Below are 14,729 nucleotides of genomic sequence, written 5' to 3'. Positions count from 1 at the left end.
CAGTTTACAAACAATACAATTGCTTCTTTACTGAAATGAAATGGATGGACTTTCATTTATTTTTTAAGGGTTATGTTTATAATACACGTTCAATGGAGTTAAAGATTGACCTGATTAGAGAGCTCTTTCAGTACTATGTATTGAAATACAATCTTCTAACTTTCAGGATACACAGGTCACTGATATTGACTACATGGAAGACAAGAAAGACTTTACTTATGATCAAGTTGCATTTAATGGACTCCCTCAATTTGTGCAAGATTTGCATGACCATGGACAGAAATATGTCATCATCTTGGTAATAATCAATTATACATTAATACATTTTTAGTGTTTACACATGTGTAAGTTAATAGATTTTGCATAGTTTGTTCTTTCTATTATTAGGACCCTGCAATTTCCATAGGTAGACGTGCCAGTGGAACAACATATGCAACCTATGAGAGAGGAAACACACAACATGTGTGGATAAATGAGTCAGATGGAAGTACACCAATTATCGGAGAGGTAAAATATGCCATTTATTAAAATTGTGTTGCTCAAATTTTCTTCTCTGAAATCATAAAGTTTCTGTGGATGTGCATTTGTGTGTGTGTGTGTGTGTGTGTGTGTATGTCTGCCTTCAAATCTGAATTTTATATTTTAATTGTGGAGAAAAATATTGGACAAAGAAAATATTCCAAGAATTTAAAAAACAGTTCTTATAAGAAGTCATGCAAAATGTAAAGATACACCAGATAAATTTTTTCATGGTTTGATCTTAGTAGATTGTATGTGTTTAGCAATTTATGCATTTCTTCTAGGTTTTCCAATTTATTGGCATATAGCTGCTCATAGTAGCCTCTAAAAATTATTTGCATTTCTGTGTTATCTGTTGTAATGTCTCCTTTTCAATCACTGATTTTATTTATTTGGGCCTTGGTTTTTTTCTTAGTCTAGCTAAAGGTTAGTTGATTTTGTTTATATTTTCAAAAAACCAACTTTTCATTTTGTTGCTGTTTTGTACTGTTTTTTTCAATTTCATGTATTTCTTCTCTGATCATTTTCAAATTCTGCTACTAATTTAGGGTTTGGTTTGCTCTCGCTTTTCTAGTTATTTGAGACATATGATTAGGTTATTTATTTAAAGTTTTTCAACTTTTTTGATGTAGGTACTTACTGCTATAATTTTTCCCCTTAGCACTGCTTTCATTTTATCCCATAGATTTTGGTACGTTGTGTTTCCATTATCATTTGTTTTAAAAACATTTGTAAAATTTTCTCCTAAATTTATTCATTGACCCAATGGTCATTCAGGAGCATATTGTTTAATTTTCATGTTTCCATATAGCTTCCAAAGTTATTCTTATTATTTATTTCTAATTTTATTCCATTGTGGTGGAAGAAAATACTTGCTATGATTTCAATTTTTAAAAAAATATATTTTGAGACCTGTTTTTTGGCCTGACATATGGTCTACCCTTGGGAATAATTCATCTGCTGAAGCGAAGAATGTCTGTAGCCATTGGATACAATATTCTGTAAAAATCTATGAGGTCCACTTAGTTTATAATAAAGATTAAAGACAATGTTTCTTTGTTGGTTTTCTGTCTGTCTGGATGATCTGTACAATGCTGTACAAAGAATTCTCTTTAGCATATCTTATAGGACTTGTCTGATGTTGATGAAATCCCTCAGCTTTTGCTTGAGAAAGGCTATATTTCTTTTCCATGTTTGAAGGATATTTTCACTGGATATACTCTACCGAGATAAAAGTTGGTTTTTTTTTTTCTCTACAGTATTTTAATTATGTCATGCCACTCTCTCCCGGCCTGTAATGTTACACTGAAAAGTCTGCTGCCAGATATATTGGAGCTCCTTTGTATGTTATTTGTCTCCTTTATCCTGCTGCTTTTTGCATTCTTTCTTTATCCTTGACCTTTGGGAATTTAATTATTAAATGTCTTCAGGTAGTCTCTTTTGGGTTAAATCTGCTTGGTGTTCTATATCATTCTTGTACTTCAATATTGATATCTTTCTCTAAGTTTGGGATGTTTCCTGTCATTTTCCCTTTCAATATACTTTCTATCTCTCTCTCTCTATTTCCACTTTAAGGCCAATAACTCAGATTTGCACTTTTGAGACTATTTTCTACATCTTGTAGCCATGCTTCATTGTTTTTTATTCTTTTTTTCTTTTGTCTCCTCTGACTGTGTATTTTCAAATAGCTTGTCTTCGAGCTCACTAATTCTTTCTTCTGCTTGATCAATTCGACTATTAAAAGACTCTGATGCATTCTTCAGTATGTCCATTGCAGTTTTCAGCTTGAGTTTCTGCTTGATTCTTTTAAATTATTTCAATATTTTCATTAAATTTATCTGATAGAACCCTGAACTCCTCCATGTTATCCTGGATTTCACTGAATTCCCCCAAAACAGCTATTTCAAATTTTCTGTCTGAAAGTTCACACATCTCTGTCTCTCCAGGATTGGTCTCTGGTAACTTATTTACTTCGTTTTGTGAGTTCTTGTTTCCCTGGATGGTCTTGATTCTTGTGGATGTTTGTCACTGTCTGGGCACCGAAGAGTTAGGTATTTATTATAGTCTTCACAGTCTAGGCTTGTTTTTGCCCATCCTTATTCATAGGCTTTCTGGGTATTCTAAGGGACTCGGGTTTTGTGATCTAAGTCTTTGTTAACTGCAGCTATATCTGCTTTAGGAGGCACCTCAAGCCCAAAAATGCCATGGCTCTTGCAGACTCATAGCCTATGGCTAGCGCTGTTCTAAATGCTCCATCTATGGGTGTAAGCTGATTTCTGCCCCTTTGTACTTTCTGCTGTGGCAGGCCAATACTGAGTTCCAATGCAAAAGACCACAATCACTTTGCTCTCTCTTCACAAAGTGCACAGATTCTCTCTCCATGCACCATGGGCACTGTTGGGGAATGTGAGAGGGGTGGTGTATGCAATCCAAGACTCTCTTTCCTACCCTCTTCAATGACTCTTCCTTTGATATGATGCTAAAATCAGGTACTTTGATCACTCACCTGAATTTGGTTCTTAGGAAGGTGCTTTTTTTGTGTATGGGTAGTTGTTCAATTTGATGCTTCTGCAGGGGGGAATGGTCACTGGAGGCTTCTTTTCAGCCATTTTTCTCTGTCTCTCTGCCATAAGCTTCATTATTATCACATTCATCCAACTTAAAGTTTCCGGTGAAAGTCTTTTAAATAATTATGAACTCCTTTTGTAAAAAAAAAAAGAAAGCCCACACAGTTTCCTACCCTTAATTAATATTTCACAGAATACATGTTAACACCAGCTTTGTTCCTTATGGACAGATCAGACAGCCAATTTGAAATGTTTGGATACAAAACAATATAATTTAGCTCAATTTATCTGAAATTAAATTCTCCTTGCCTAATGTGATTATTGTAAGTAAAAAGTCAAATAATGTAAAATACTTTCATGAAGCCTAATCAGAAAAACACAGCATAATACACATAGTGTTTAACAGCATGGACTCAGATGTAAGACTGTTTGGGTTTAAATTGCTGCTATACCTGTTATTAGCGGTTTGACTTTGAACAACTTACTTAACTTCTCTGGGCATCACTTCTCTAATCTGCAAAATGACTTTAGTTACAGTACCTACCTCATCTGTAAGTGGTGATAAAAATAGTACCTGCTTTCAAAAATTCTAATGAAGATTATATGTTAGTAATTACGAAAGTACTTGAAATAGTGCCCAGTATGTATCATATTCATGTTTATTCATACAAATAAACATAAAAGACAGTTTTTAAAATTGCTTGGAGGCATACACCTTTGGAAATAAGCTAATGTGCTATTTTATGGGATATAAAATATATAGAATATTTATTGTGTATTTATTAAGCTATCCTACAAGGATGCTCAAAAACAAATTTACAGTCAAAATAGCAGCCTTATACCATATTCTGATAATTTTTTTCTTCCTAAATGCTTCATGATTTCACCTTTTTTTTACTGCTCTTCTTTAAATGCATTTTAAATAGTCATGATATTCTTGTAAATTTATATGAGTCACATATACCTAAAGAAGTAGAATAACTTTATTTTTTTTTTACTATTCTCAACTTCATTAGTTTGAAATTCCATTTATTTATTTTTCTATTTTTTATGTATATATGTGAATGATCTATTCTTCTAGGTATGGCCAGGATTAACAGTATACCCTGATTTCACTAATCCAAACTGCATTGATTGGTGGGCAAATGAATGCAGTATTTTCCATCAAGAAGTGCCATATGATGGACTTTGGATTGTAAGTAGCTATTTTAAACCAATGATTTTGGTCAATGACCATCGAATTATTTATCTGTAAAAATTACTAAGTCAACAAAATATATTTTTTTCTGATGTATTCAACATAAAATTTAAAGCTACTATAATGTTTTTTCCTAGAACGGATAAATATACCTGTCGTGTGCATAAGTAAGAAAACAAAACAAAACAAAAAATGCCAATCAAGGTTTATCTTTTTTAGCAATACACTTTATAGAATAAATTTTATTTCTGTATGCGAGGTTTTGTTCCTTTATGACTAATAATTTACCTGAAAATTAGTTAATAAGATTTGGTGGTAAGCCTATTGCAGTGCAATTAGCAAAACATTTATTAAAGTTTATAACAGTCAAGCAACAGCAGCAATATGATCTGAATAAGCCCCTGTCCTGTAGAGACTTCTCTTTAGTAAGCTATGGAACAGAACAAATAAAAATTGGCAATAGGTTAAGTATTACTGTATCTCAAAAAAGCAACAAACAGAATCCTAGTTTGCTCACAAACTTATTAAAGAAAAATACAGTCTTGTGTGGTGGCTCTTGCATGTAATCCCAGCACTTTGGGAGGCTGAGGTGAGCCAATCATTTGAGGTCAGGAGTTCGAGACCAGCCCGACCAACATGGTGAAACCCGTCTCTACTAAAAATACAAAAATTAGCCGGGCTTGGTGGCACATGCCTGTAACTGAGGCAGAAGAATTTCTTGAACCCGGGAGGTAGAGGTTGCCCATGAGCCAAGATGGTGCCACTGCATTCTAAACTGGGCAACAAGAGTGAAACTCTGCCTCAGAAAAGAAAAAAAAATACAAGTGTTTAAGAGTTTCTTTAAATGAAGTTGTGTATCTGTAGTTATTGATGGCCTGCTGCTAGGGATAGAAACTAAATTACAACTGGCAAGAATTTGGAAAAAATGCATAATGGACACACTAGGGATGACTGTATTTTCTTTGGTTTTTAGGTCCATACCATCTCTATTTTCCTTAAGTGCTCATTATTGATTCAATCATTATTCTAATTATTCACTTATTTATTAAATCAATCAATCATTTAGTTAGCAAATATTTATTTTGCATTGTGTATCTATCAGACATGTTGGGAATACAAAGATGGAAAAATTATGTTTCTGCTGACAACATGGATTTGGGTAAAGGATTAGCATAATCTTCAGGATTCCTATGATGACAGTAACAAAATGAAGATGAAAAGGCTTCAGTTATTTAACATAAAATCAGTGATATCACACCACTAATAACTAGCAATTGGTAGAAATTTAAAAAATTTACTGTGATCTTGAGCTTTATTTTAAATTCTAGTTCTTATATTATTTAACCTATATTGAAAGTTTCTTTAGTCTTTTATTTTTTTCTTAGTTAGGAGCCACTTTGATTACGGCAAAGTTACAAGTATAAATAATACTGTAGGAATAGTGAGACAGAGCCTGATTGTGTTATAGAAAGAGAGAATGTTGCATTTCTTGCATTCATTGAGAACTGAAATTCCTGATTCACCTCCAAAGTGTGGGAGAGAAGGTTATCTGAGAAAGGCAGAGTATTTCCAACACTGCTACAAGAAGCACTGCAACTAAACTTTAAACAAACAAACAAAAAACACAACATAAAAAGCAGTATAATTTCAAAGATCAGTGAACATCAGTGAACTAATATATATCATGGATAAACAGTGGCTATTCTACTTTTAGCTATTACTTAAATACTTGCCATATCACACTGCTAAGTGGTTTATCTAATTATTTCACTTTCTTCAGATTATTGTTTCTGATCCAGCTAAAACAAGTTGTTATTCGACTGATAAAGTTTTAATATTTATGTCAAGTATAAAAGTAGTTTTATAATTTACTAGATTTGTAATTTAGTTTCCATGCTAATATTTGTGAATTTTAGGTTTAAATATTAAAATCACTTTGGGAAATGATGTGAGCTTAATTGTCATCGAAGTATAGTTTTTGCGTATAAAATATAATAAATTTGAATTCTCTTTTTTTACATCATTTATGAGATAATCGAATAGTTGAGAAACAAAAGCCTACTGTACTTAATATAATTAAGATCAAAGCTATGATTTCAAAACAAAAGTGTTAGTCAATATTTTAAAAATTAAAATACCATTTCCATTTTTTGAATACATATGCATATTTTGATATCATGTTGTTATTTTGGTTCTATTCTTAAAAATCTAATAAGCAAAATTATTCAATGAAAAAACTGAATAATTTAATATATAGTATTTGGAAACATAAATTTTATTAAGAAGATATGTCCAAGTAAGTTTACATATCCAAATAACTAGAAGCTTATTTGGTTATATTCTTTCTACATTTCATGTGAATCTTATAAAAATGAAATTCTTTTACAAATTCTTTTAAAAACAGGGCTATATATACTTAGATTTAGTTTAAATGTGAGTATAAAATGCCGTCAGATCACTATCACAATTTTTAAGGAATTTTAAAGAAGCTTGAGGTACATTCTCAGAAACAAAGTTGATGATTTTTTTTTTTTTTTTTTTTTTTGAGATTAAGTCTTGCTCTGTCACCCAGGCTGTAGTGCTGTGGCGCTATATTGGCTCACTGCTACCTCCACCACCCAGGTTCAAAAGATTCTCCCTGCCTCAGCCTTCCGAGGAGTTGGGATTACAGGTTCACTTCACCACGCCCAGCTAATTTTTGTATTTTCAGTAGAGATGGGGTTTTGTCATGTTGGCCAGGCTGGTCTGGAACTCCTGGACTCAAGTGATCCACCCGCCTTGGCCTCAAAAAATAGTTTTTAATAGACTTAAGATGATTTGAATGACACCTACATATCTTCAGATGTTCTTATTACTGTCAATCCACTGAGCCTTTTGCCTCATGACTACAATGTTCCAAATCTACTAGTTGCAATATTAAAAATCTTAATTTAACGCACTGGTATATGATATTAAATAACTGTAGTTTCACTTAAATCATTTGGATAAGTTAGAGAATTAAAATGCTTTTATAATTTTCAAAATGCCACTTAAAAAACACAATAGATAAATTCTTTTAAAATATGGGTAGTAAGTTTAATTTAATACAATCTTGCTATATAGACATACTTTAGACATATTTAAGGAAGGTTACTAAAATATTAAATGTCATGTTTTATGTAAAATATGGTTAAAATTATTTAAAAAATTTTTGCCTCAGTAGGTTAATAATTTATATTCTTGGTTCAAAAAACTATTTTCCCTTTTATTGTGAAATGGCAAAATAATCACATTCTGATTCAATCATGTTAAAATGATCATACGATAAAACTTTTAAATATTTTTAAAATTATTTTCAGTAAACCAATTAATTTTTTCTAAAAAAAGTGTTCATCCTTAAATTAAATAATAATGTTTACTTTCAGTGATGAAAGATTTTGTGAAATTTATGGCAAATTTACATATATTTAACTCAAATAGAAATGATATTAATATCATAGTTGAGTGTTTTGCCCTTGCAGTTCCTCAACTATATTATATACTCGGATGTTAAAATTGTTTAGAAAAAGACTCTTTTAAAATTTAAAATAATGCAGCTCACTATTCCCAAATTATACATTTCAGCAGCAGTTTTTTAAAAATTTAATGTTATTGGTGGAATCATGAAGAAAAACATAGTTTACCTACACTTATTTGCTGTGTAACTATGGTATACCATTATTAATTTCTACTGGACACAGGAAACAAAATTGAATATAACATTCCAGACGATTTTAAAAAATTAACTCAATGTAGCTTTAGATATTTTTGTACTTTGGAATAACTATATTAATTTCTCTCATTTCTGCTTACTCTGAAAACATTTGGGAAGTGGAAATATATACCGATTAAACGTGTCATGATAACAAATCTATTCTTTTTTCCCTTGAGCACCATTAATTTATCATTTCAGTTCCATGTATCAAATTTCCTTAGGTTATTTTTATATCCATAGTTAGAAACTTTTATGAGAATATTTTGAGAATAATAGAGATGAATAATCGTATTGAGTGTGCTTGGGTCAGAGGAACTCAATATTTAGGGAAGCTTTTGCAAACTAAATAAGTATGTCTAGTTATAATTATAATTTTATGAAACAAATGACTACAATACAAATGATTCACCATTACATGTTTTTAAAAAATTATTTTATTAGTGTCTTTAAGTGACACCATCGGTCTCGGATCTTTTCTAATCTGTTGATAAATATTATCTATTTGGGAAGTCTCAGAAAGCAGTATGAAAGATAGGTTTAATGATTGCAAAGTTAATGTAGGAGTGTTAAGGTTAAAGGGAGGATTGAAAGCTGAAATAAGAGGGGAAGGATTCAAGAAGGTGAAAAGCAGTGAGTCTTAAAATATGGGCATGATGTGGATGGGGAAAAGGAAATGTAATTAAGAAAATCTACTTTTTCTGAGGGAAATACAAGTGACACAGACAAGGATGTGACTGAATGTGATGCCTTTATGTGAAAGGAGACTATTATAGAGATGTGAAAAATAAGGCTTACAGTTTGCAGAGAAGAAAGACAAAATGCATATTTCTTGAGTATATGTGCTGTGGTATATGATTTTATAAAATTTATCTTTTTTAGTGCAAAGACTTAACTGGGTTATGGTCACATAGCTAGCAGGTAGTGGGACGAGATTGGGGCCTGTGTTAAAATGGCTAGAAAATCCATGAACATAATATCCCACCACTGTTTCTTCAAGAGCTGTTTAGGGCTTGGTTCTCAGAGTGTGATCATGCTTACCTGGGATTCTCTGAATGTTTCAGAGATTCTGTGAGGCCATAACTATTTTAATTAAAATACTAAATGCTATTTGCCTTTTTAAAACTTTCATTCTTTTATGAGTGTATAGGAGCTGTTGGTAGGCAAATTTTGCTGCTAGCAATGTGCTTAGCACATCATAGAAACTAGGTAAAGGTTAAATGAAACAAAATATATTGAATCAATGAATATGCAAGGAATGTGTATATTAATGGACTCATAATGAGAAGACTAACAGCTATTTAGAAATGACTTAATACTTACAATTAATGTAATATATAAATATAATCAAAACTAGATACATGAACTACATTTTGATTGTTTAAAATCTCTCTATCCCATCTAAGATACTTATCTGATATAGACATTCTGTTTATTTTTAGGTTGGTAGCTTATATTTATCTTCTAGGAATTAACGAGCATTATGGTTATCTTATATAAAACATTTTCAAACAACTAGAGAGTTTCTGCTAATAGGATTTATAATTATGTAAAATCTGCTGTTCTTCATTTTGTATCCATTCAGGACATGAATGAAGTTTCCAGCTTTATTCAAGGTTCAACAAAAGGATGTAATGTCAACAAATTGAATTATCCACCATTTACTCCTGGTAAAATTTATTTGGTTATCTAATTACTGTTTTAATTGAGAATAATTTTGTAGTTGACTGGTAATTTCTAACATATATTTCTAAATTACAATTTTTGGTATAGTTTTAAAACCATAAAATCAATTTGTTTATTTTTTCTTCAGCCAAATATTTTCTGCCTAGGATTATATTTAAATAGACTAATCTAGTATAAGGCTTTAAAATTGGTCCATAAATATATGATGTACAATATAGTTGGGTATAGGTATATTTCTATATTGTTAAAGGCTATTTTTAAAATTAAATTATTTGTTATTGAAGTTAGGAAGCAGAGTATTTGCCAATGTAAATATAAATCTAATAGTTAATCCAAGTTTAGCAAGAGTGAAAGATAAGGACCTAATTGGAACTTATTTTAGGTTTAATTGGATTGTCCTTTTTCATTTTTTTTGACCAAATATGGGATTTCATAACACAAATGAAAAGGAATATAACATTTATGATGGAAATATATATTATAACATTTATAATGGAAAAATATAAGAAATGTTTCTTATGTATTTTCTCAAAGATATTCTTGACAAACTCATGTATTCCAAAACAATTTGCATGGATGCTGTGCAGAACTGGGGGAAACAGTATGATGTTCACAGCCTCTATGGGTACAGCATGGCCATAGCCACAGAGCAGTAAGTGCAATTTCATTCAAAGACTTCTTTCATATTTATTGCTGAAAAATGTTTTTGATAATTTATCAATGTATTCATAGTTAGGAAATAGCAAAGTTAAAAAAAGAAAGATAACATTTTATGCCTGCTAAAAAGTTATGGCATTCAAAATATCAGTTATCTTACTAATATTCATGAATTTGGGACTCATTTATTAAGAATGACATGGTAGGCTGGGTGCAGTGGCTCACGCATGTAACCCCAGCACATTGGGAGGCTGAGGCAGGCAGAACACCTGAAGTCAGGAGTTTGAGAACAGCCTGGCCAACGTGGTGAAACCCAGTCTCTATTAAAAATACAAATCTAGCTGGGCGAGGTGGCAGGTGCCTGTAATCCCAGTTACTTGGGAGGCTGAGGCAGAAGAATAGTTTGAACCCAGGAGGCAGAGGTTGCAGTGAACCGAGATCATGCCCCTGCACTCCAGCCTGGGTGACAGAGCTAGACTCAGTCTCCAAAAACAAATAAACAAAAAAGAATGACTCTCTCTCTCTCTCTAAATATATATATATATGTATATACATATATATACATGTATATATATATGTATATACATGTATATATATGTATATACATGTATATATATATTTAACTGAGACCCTTTTTTGTAACTCCTAGGTTTAAATTATCCTTCAAAATTTTACCATTTTTGAAAATAACTGTGTTTTAAGCTTGCATCTCACAATTGGCCAGGGAAAATATTGCCCCAAGAACAGGTCTTTAACTATTTTTCAAAAAGAAGTATTTTAATTAAAATGTAGTTTTCTAATTAATATCCTTCTAAGTAATTTTCTAATACATTTTTATAAAATATGATAGAAAACAAAAGAAGAAAACAATCATATGGTCATTATCTGCTAATTTTCAAGCATTGTTTATGGTCCTGTGATACAATAGTCAATAAACCAAATACTGTTCTCAATATACTTATGATTTTCTCATAATTAAACAGTTGTGATTGAGTGTTGATTCAAATGTATATTTTTCTGGTCCTAAATCATACTGATATCGGAACTCTTAACCACTGTCTTCACGGTGTTAGTTTAATTTACTTTGTAAACTCAATAGAGTATTACATGTAGCAGTGTTTAAGTTAATATAGCCTAGGAAAGAAAAAACAGGCTATGTTTCAATATAATAAAGATTATAACAAGGAAAAGCACTTGAGAATATAGTTACACATTTCCTAATTGTTTCCAATTATGAAAATGTTATCAATAATTGTTAGGTAACATGAGTGATGCTTGTAGTTGTGGACAGTGGTTAACTTCTAGAAACTAAAAAAAATCCTCTTAAATACATAAGTTTTATCCCAACCTTGCCTGCTAATATATGAAAATGTAGAAATGAATATATAATTGGAGTCACCACACTACAAAAAATGTATTGGGTTCAAGTTCAGGTATAATATTTTCTATTTATAAGGGAATTCAATTACTTTAAATAGTATATTTCAAAACCAAATGTTGAGTGGATACCAAATGCACATGTTTATATAATTTGGTAAAGGATGATTGAAGTCATTCAAAATTTAGTGATTTCTAAAAATTCCCCTTCACTGTATTTTACCAGAATACATTTAAATAAGTAAATATTAATAGCGAAATACAAAATTGATATAAAATTTTGACATAATTATTATAAATATTATGGCATGGTGTATTAGCCCATTTTCATGCCACTGATAAGACATACCTGAGACTGGGCAATTTACAAAATAAGGAGGTTTATTGGATTTACAGTTCCACATGGCTGGGGGGGCCTCACAATCATGGCGGAAGACAAGGAGGAGCAAGTAACATCTTAGGTGGATGGCAGCAGGCAAAGAGAGAGCTTGTTTAGGGAAACTCCTATTTCTTTAAGACCATCAGATCTCATGAGACTCATTAACTATCATAAGAACAGTGCAGGAAACACCCACCCCCATAATTCAATCACCTCCCATCGGGTTTCTCCCACAACATGTGGGAATTGTGGAAGTTACAATTCAAGATGAGATTTGGGTGGGGACACAGCCAAACTATATCACATGGCTTTGGAATTATGAAATTTTAGAATTTAAATACCAACTTTATTTTTAAAATAAATTGTATTTATTACTTTGGTTTTATTTTTAGAGCTATACAAAAAGTTTTTCCTAATAAGAGAAGCTTCATTCTTACCCGCTCAACATTTGCTGGATCTGGAAGACATGCTGCACATTGGTTAGGAGACAATACTGCTTCATGGGAACAAATGGAATGGTCTATAACTGGAATGCTGGAGTTCAGTTTGTTTGGAATACCTTTGGTAAGACAGTTTTATACAGTGTTACTCAGAAAAGCAACAATTACATTAATTTTTAATGTAATCTTAATTAATTTTAGTAAAATGATCAAAAGGCATGTTACAGAAATAATTGTTTTTTGTTTTTATGGAGTTTATGAGGAAAATAAGAATACACATGGTATCTATAATTTTCAAACCATTGAAGTGGGAATGTAGAACTAATAAAATTCAATGAAATCAAGATAATTGAGGAAAACAAATATAAATATAAACAGCATAGAAAAGCTTATATAAAAGATATAAAGAAAAAATAAGATGGTGAAGAAAAGTTCAAATATATTGGTTATAAAAATAAATGTCAGAAGTCTAAGTCTATTTAAAATACTAGATTACCAGTTTAGATTTTAAAAGATAATATTTTGTTTACAATATAAAACATAAGAACAGAAAAAAATGTTTAAAATTTCAAAAGTGGAGAAAATGTGTACTAGGAATTGTAGACATAAATATCTGAGAAGTCTAACTCTATCAAACAAAAAAGTAATATCCAATATTGACATGCAAGACTAAAGAGAGACACTACATAACAAAAATAACGTAGAAGGTATTATAAAACTGTAGTGATTTGTTTTCTTTCATATGCACGAATAAAACAAACACCAAAAACCTGATCAATAAAAGTAACACCCCCCCTACACACAATCTTGTGTTTGAAAATTGAAAAATAGGCTGGACAAGATGGCTCACTCCTGTAATCCCAGCACTTTAGGAAGCCAAGGTAGGTGGATCACTTGAGGTCAGGAGTTTGAGACCAGCCTGGCCAACATGGTGAAACCCTGTCTCTACCAAAAATACAAAAAGACGGGCATGATAGCAGGCACCTGTAGTCCCAGCTACTTGGGAAGCTGAGGCAGGAGAATCGTTTGAACCTGGGAGGTGGAGGTTGCACAGAGCCAAGATTGGGACTCACTTTTTTGAGACCGTATCTCAAAAAAAAAAAAAAAAAAAATTGAAAAACATATTATCAAATTCATTCATGAGTCAAAAGATAAACTGAATAGAATTGAAAAAAAAAAACAACCTAAGAATTAACTGTTAACGATTTTACTGATTAAATCTTGGGAAATTTCAGCTGTTAATATTTAAAGAAAAACTTACTGATTTAAATACTTAAAAAGAAAGAAACGCTGAACAGTGAGTAAAGTGCATGAATTTAAAAAGTGGAAAAGGAAAAACGATAAACCTAAAGAAAGATACAAGCAATTAAAATAAGAGAAAAAATTAATACAATGTAAACAAAATCTCTAGAGAAAAAATTTTAAAATACAAAGGTGACTCTTCAAAAATTTTAATAAAATAGATCAATTTATAGCATATTTGTTAAAAAAAAGGAAAAACAAGCAATATTCAAATGTATTTTAGTATAAGGTGTCACTTATTATAGCAACCAATTAATAAAATGTAACCAACAGTCAACAGTCAATATTAAAACTAAATGTAGGACTTTTTGAGAAAATAGAGATAGCTAAGTAAATTAAAGATATACCCTGTTCAATAATAAGAAGGCTCAATATATTAGGAATAGGCATTCTCTACAAAAGGTTATCAAAATTTTATGGAATTCCAATTTAAACAATAAAAGGGATTTTGGGAAACATAAAAGGTGACTCTAAACTTCATATGGAAAGCAATACATTTTAAAGAAGTAGAGAAAAGAATGAGGATTAGTTCTAACCAGATAAAGCTATAGTTATTAACACAATGATACTGGACTGTGGATATACAAATAGATTAACACAGTAATATAAGACACAGGCCCATGCATGTGTAATTTGTTAAATGACAGCACTGAAGGAAAGTATCAACTATTTATATGGACTATTGACTCAGTATTTAAGAAACAATATAAAATGTGTCAATTTCTCACACCATGCATAATAAACAGTCCCAGATAGATTAAGGGACCTATGTGTGTAAAATAAACTTTATCCATTTCCGAAGAAAATATAAAATGGTAAATATATGACATCAGGTTAGAGAAATAATTTCTTAAGCAGAATACAAGGAGAACAA

At 31.1% G+C, this 14,729-nt stretch overlaps 1 protein-coding gene across 1 annotated transcript in view; it reads left to right on the top strand.

The window, feature by feature from the left end:
• Positions 1–14,729, top strand: part of SI (sucrase-isomaltase) — a 98,050-nt gene that overhangs the window by 17,163 nt on the left and 66,158 nt on the right. Inside the window, exons 11-16 of the mRNA XM_054482007.1 lie at positions 167–298; positions 388–507; positions 4,168–4,281; positions 9,600–9,684; positions 10,235–10,352; positions 12,506–12,677. Of these exons, the coding sequence (XP_054337982.1) occupies positions 167–298; positions 388–507; positions 4,168–4,281; positions 9,600–9,684; positions 10,235–10,352; positions 12,506–12,677 (741 nt within the window). The remainder of the gene's footprint in view (positions 1–166; positions 299–387; positions 508–4,167; positions 4,282–9,599; positions 9,685–10,234; positions 10,353–12,505; positions 12,678–14,729) is intronic.

Source organism: Pongo pygmaeus, chromosome 2 (genome assembly GCF_028885625.2).
Source record: "Pongo pygmaeus isolate AG05252 chromosome 2, NHGRI_mPonPyg2-v2.0_pri, whole genome shotgun sequence".
NCBI classification, from domain to species: Eukaryota; Metazoa; Chordata; class Mammalia; order Primates; family Hominidae; genus Pongo; species Pongo pygmaeus.
This window is presented reverse-complemented; position numbering and strand designations above follow the sequence as displayed.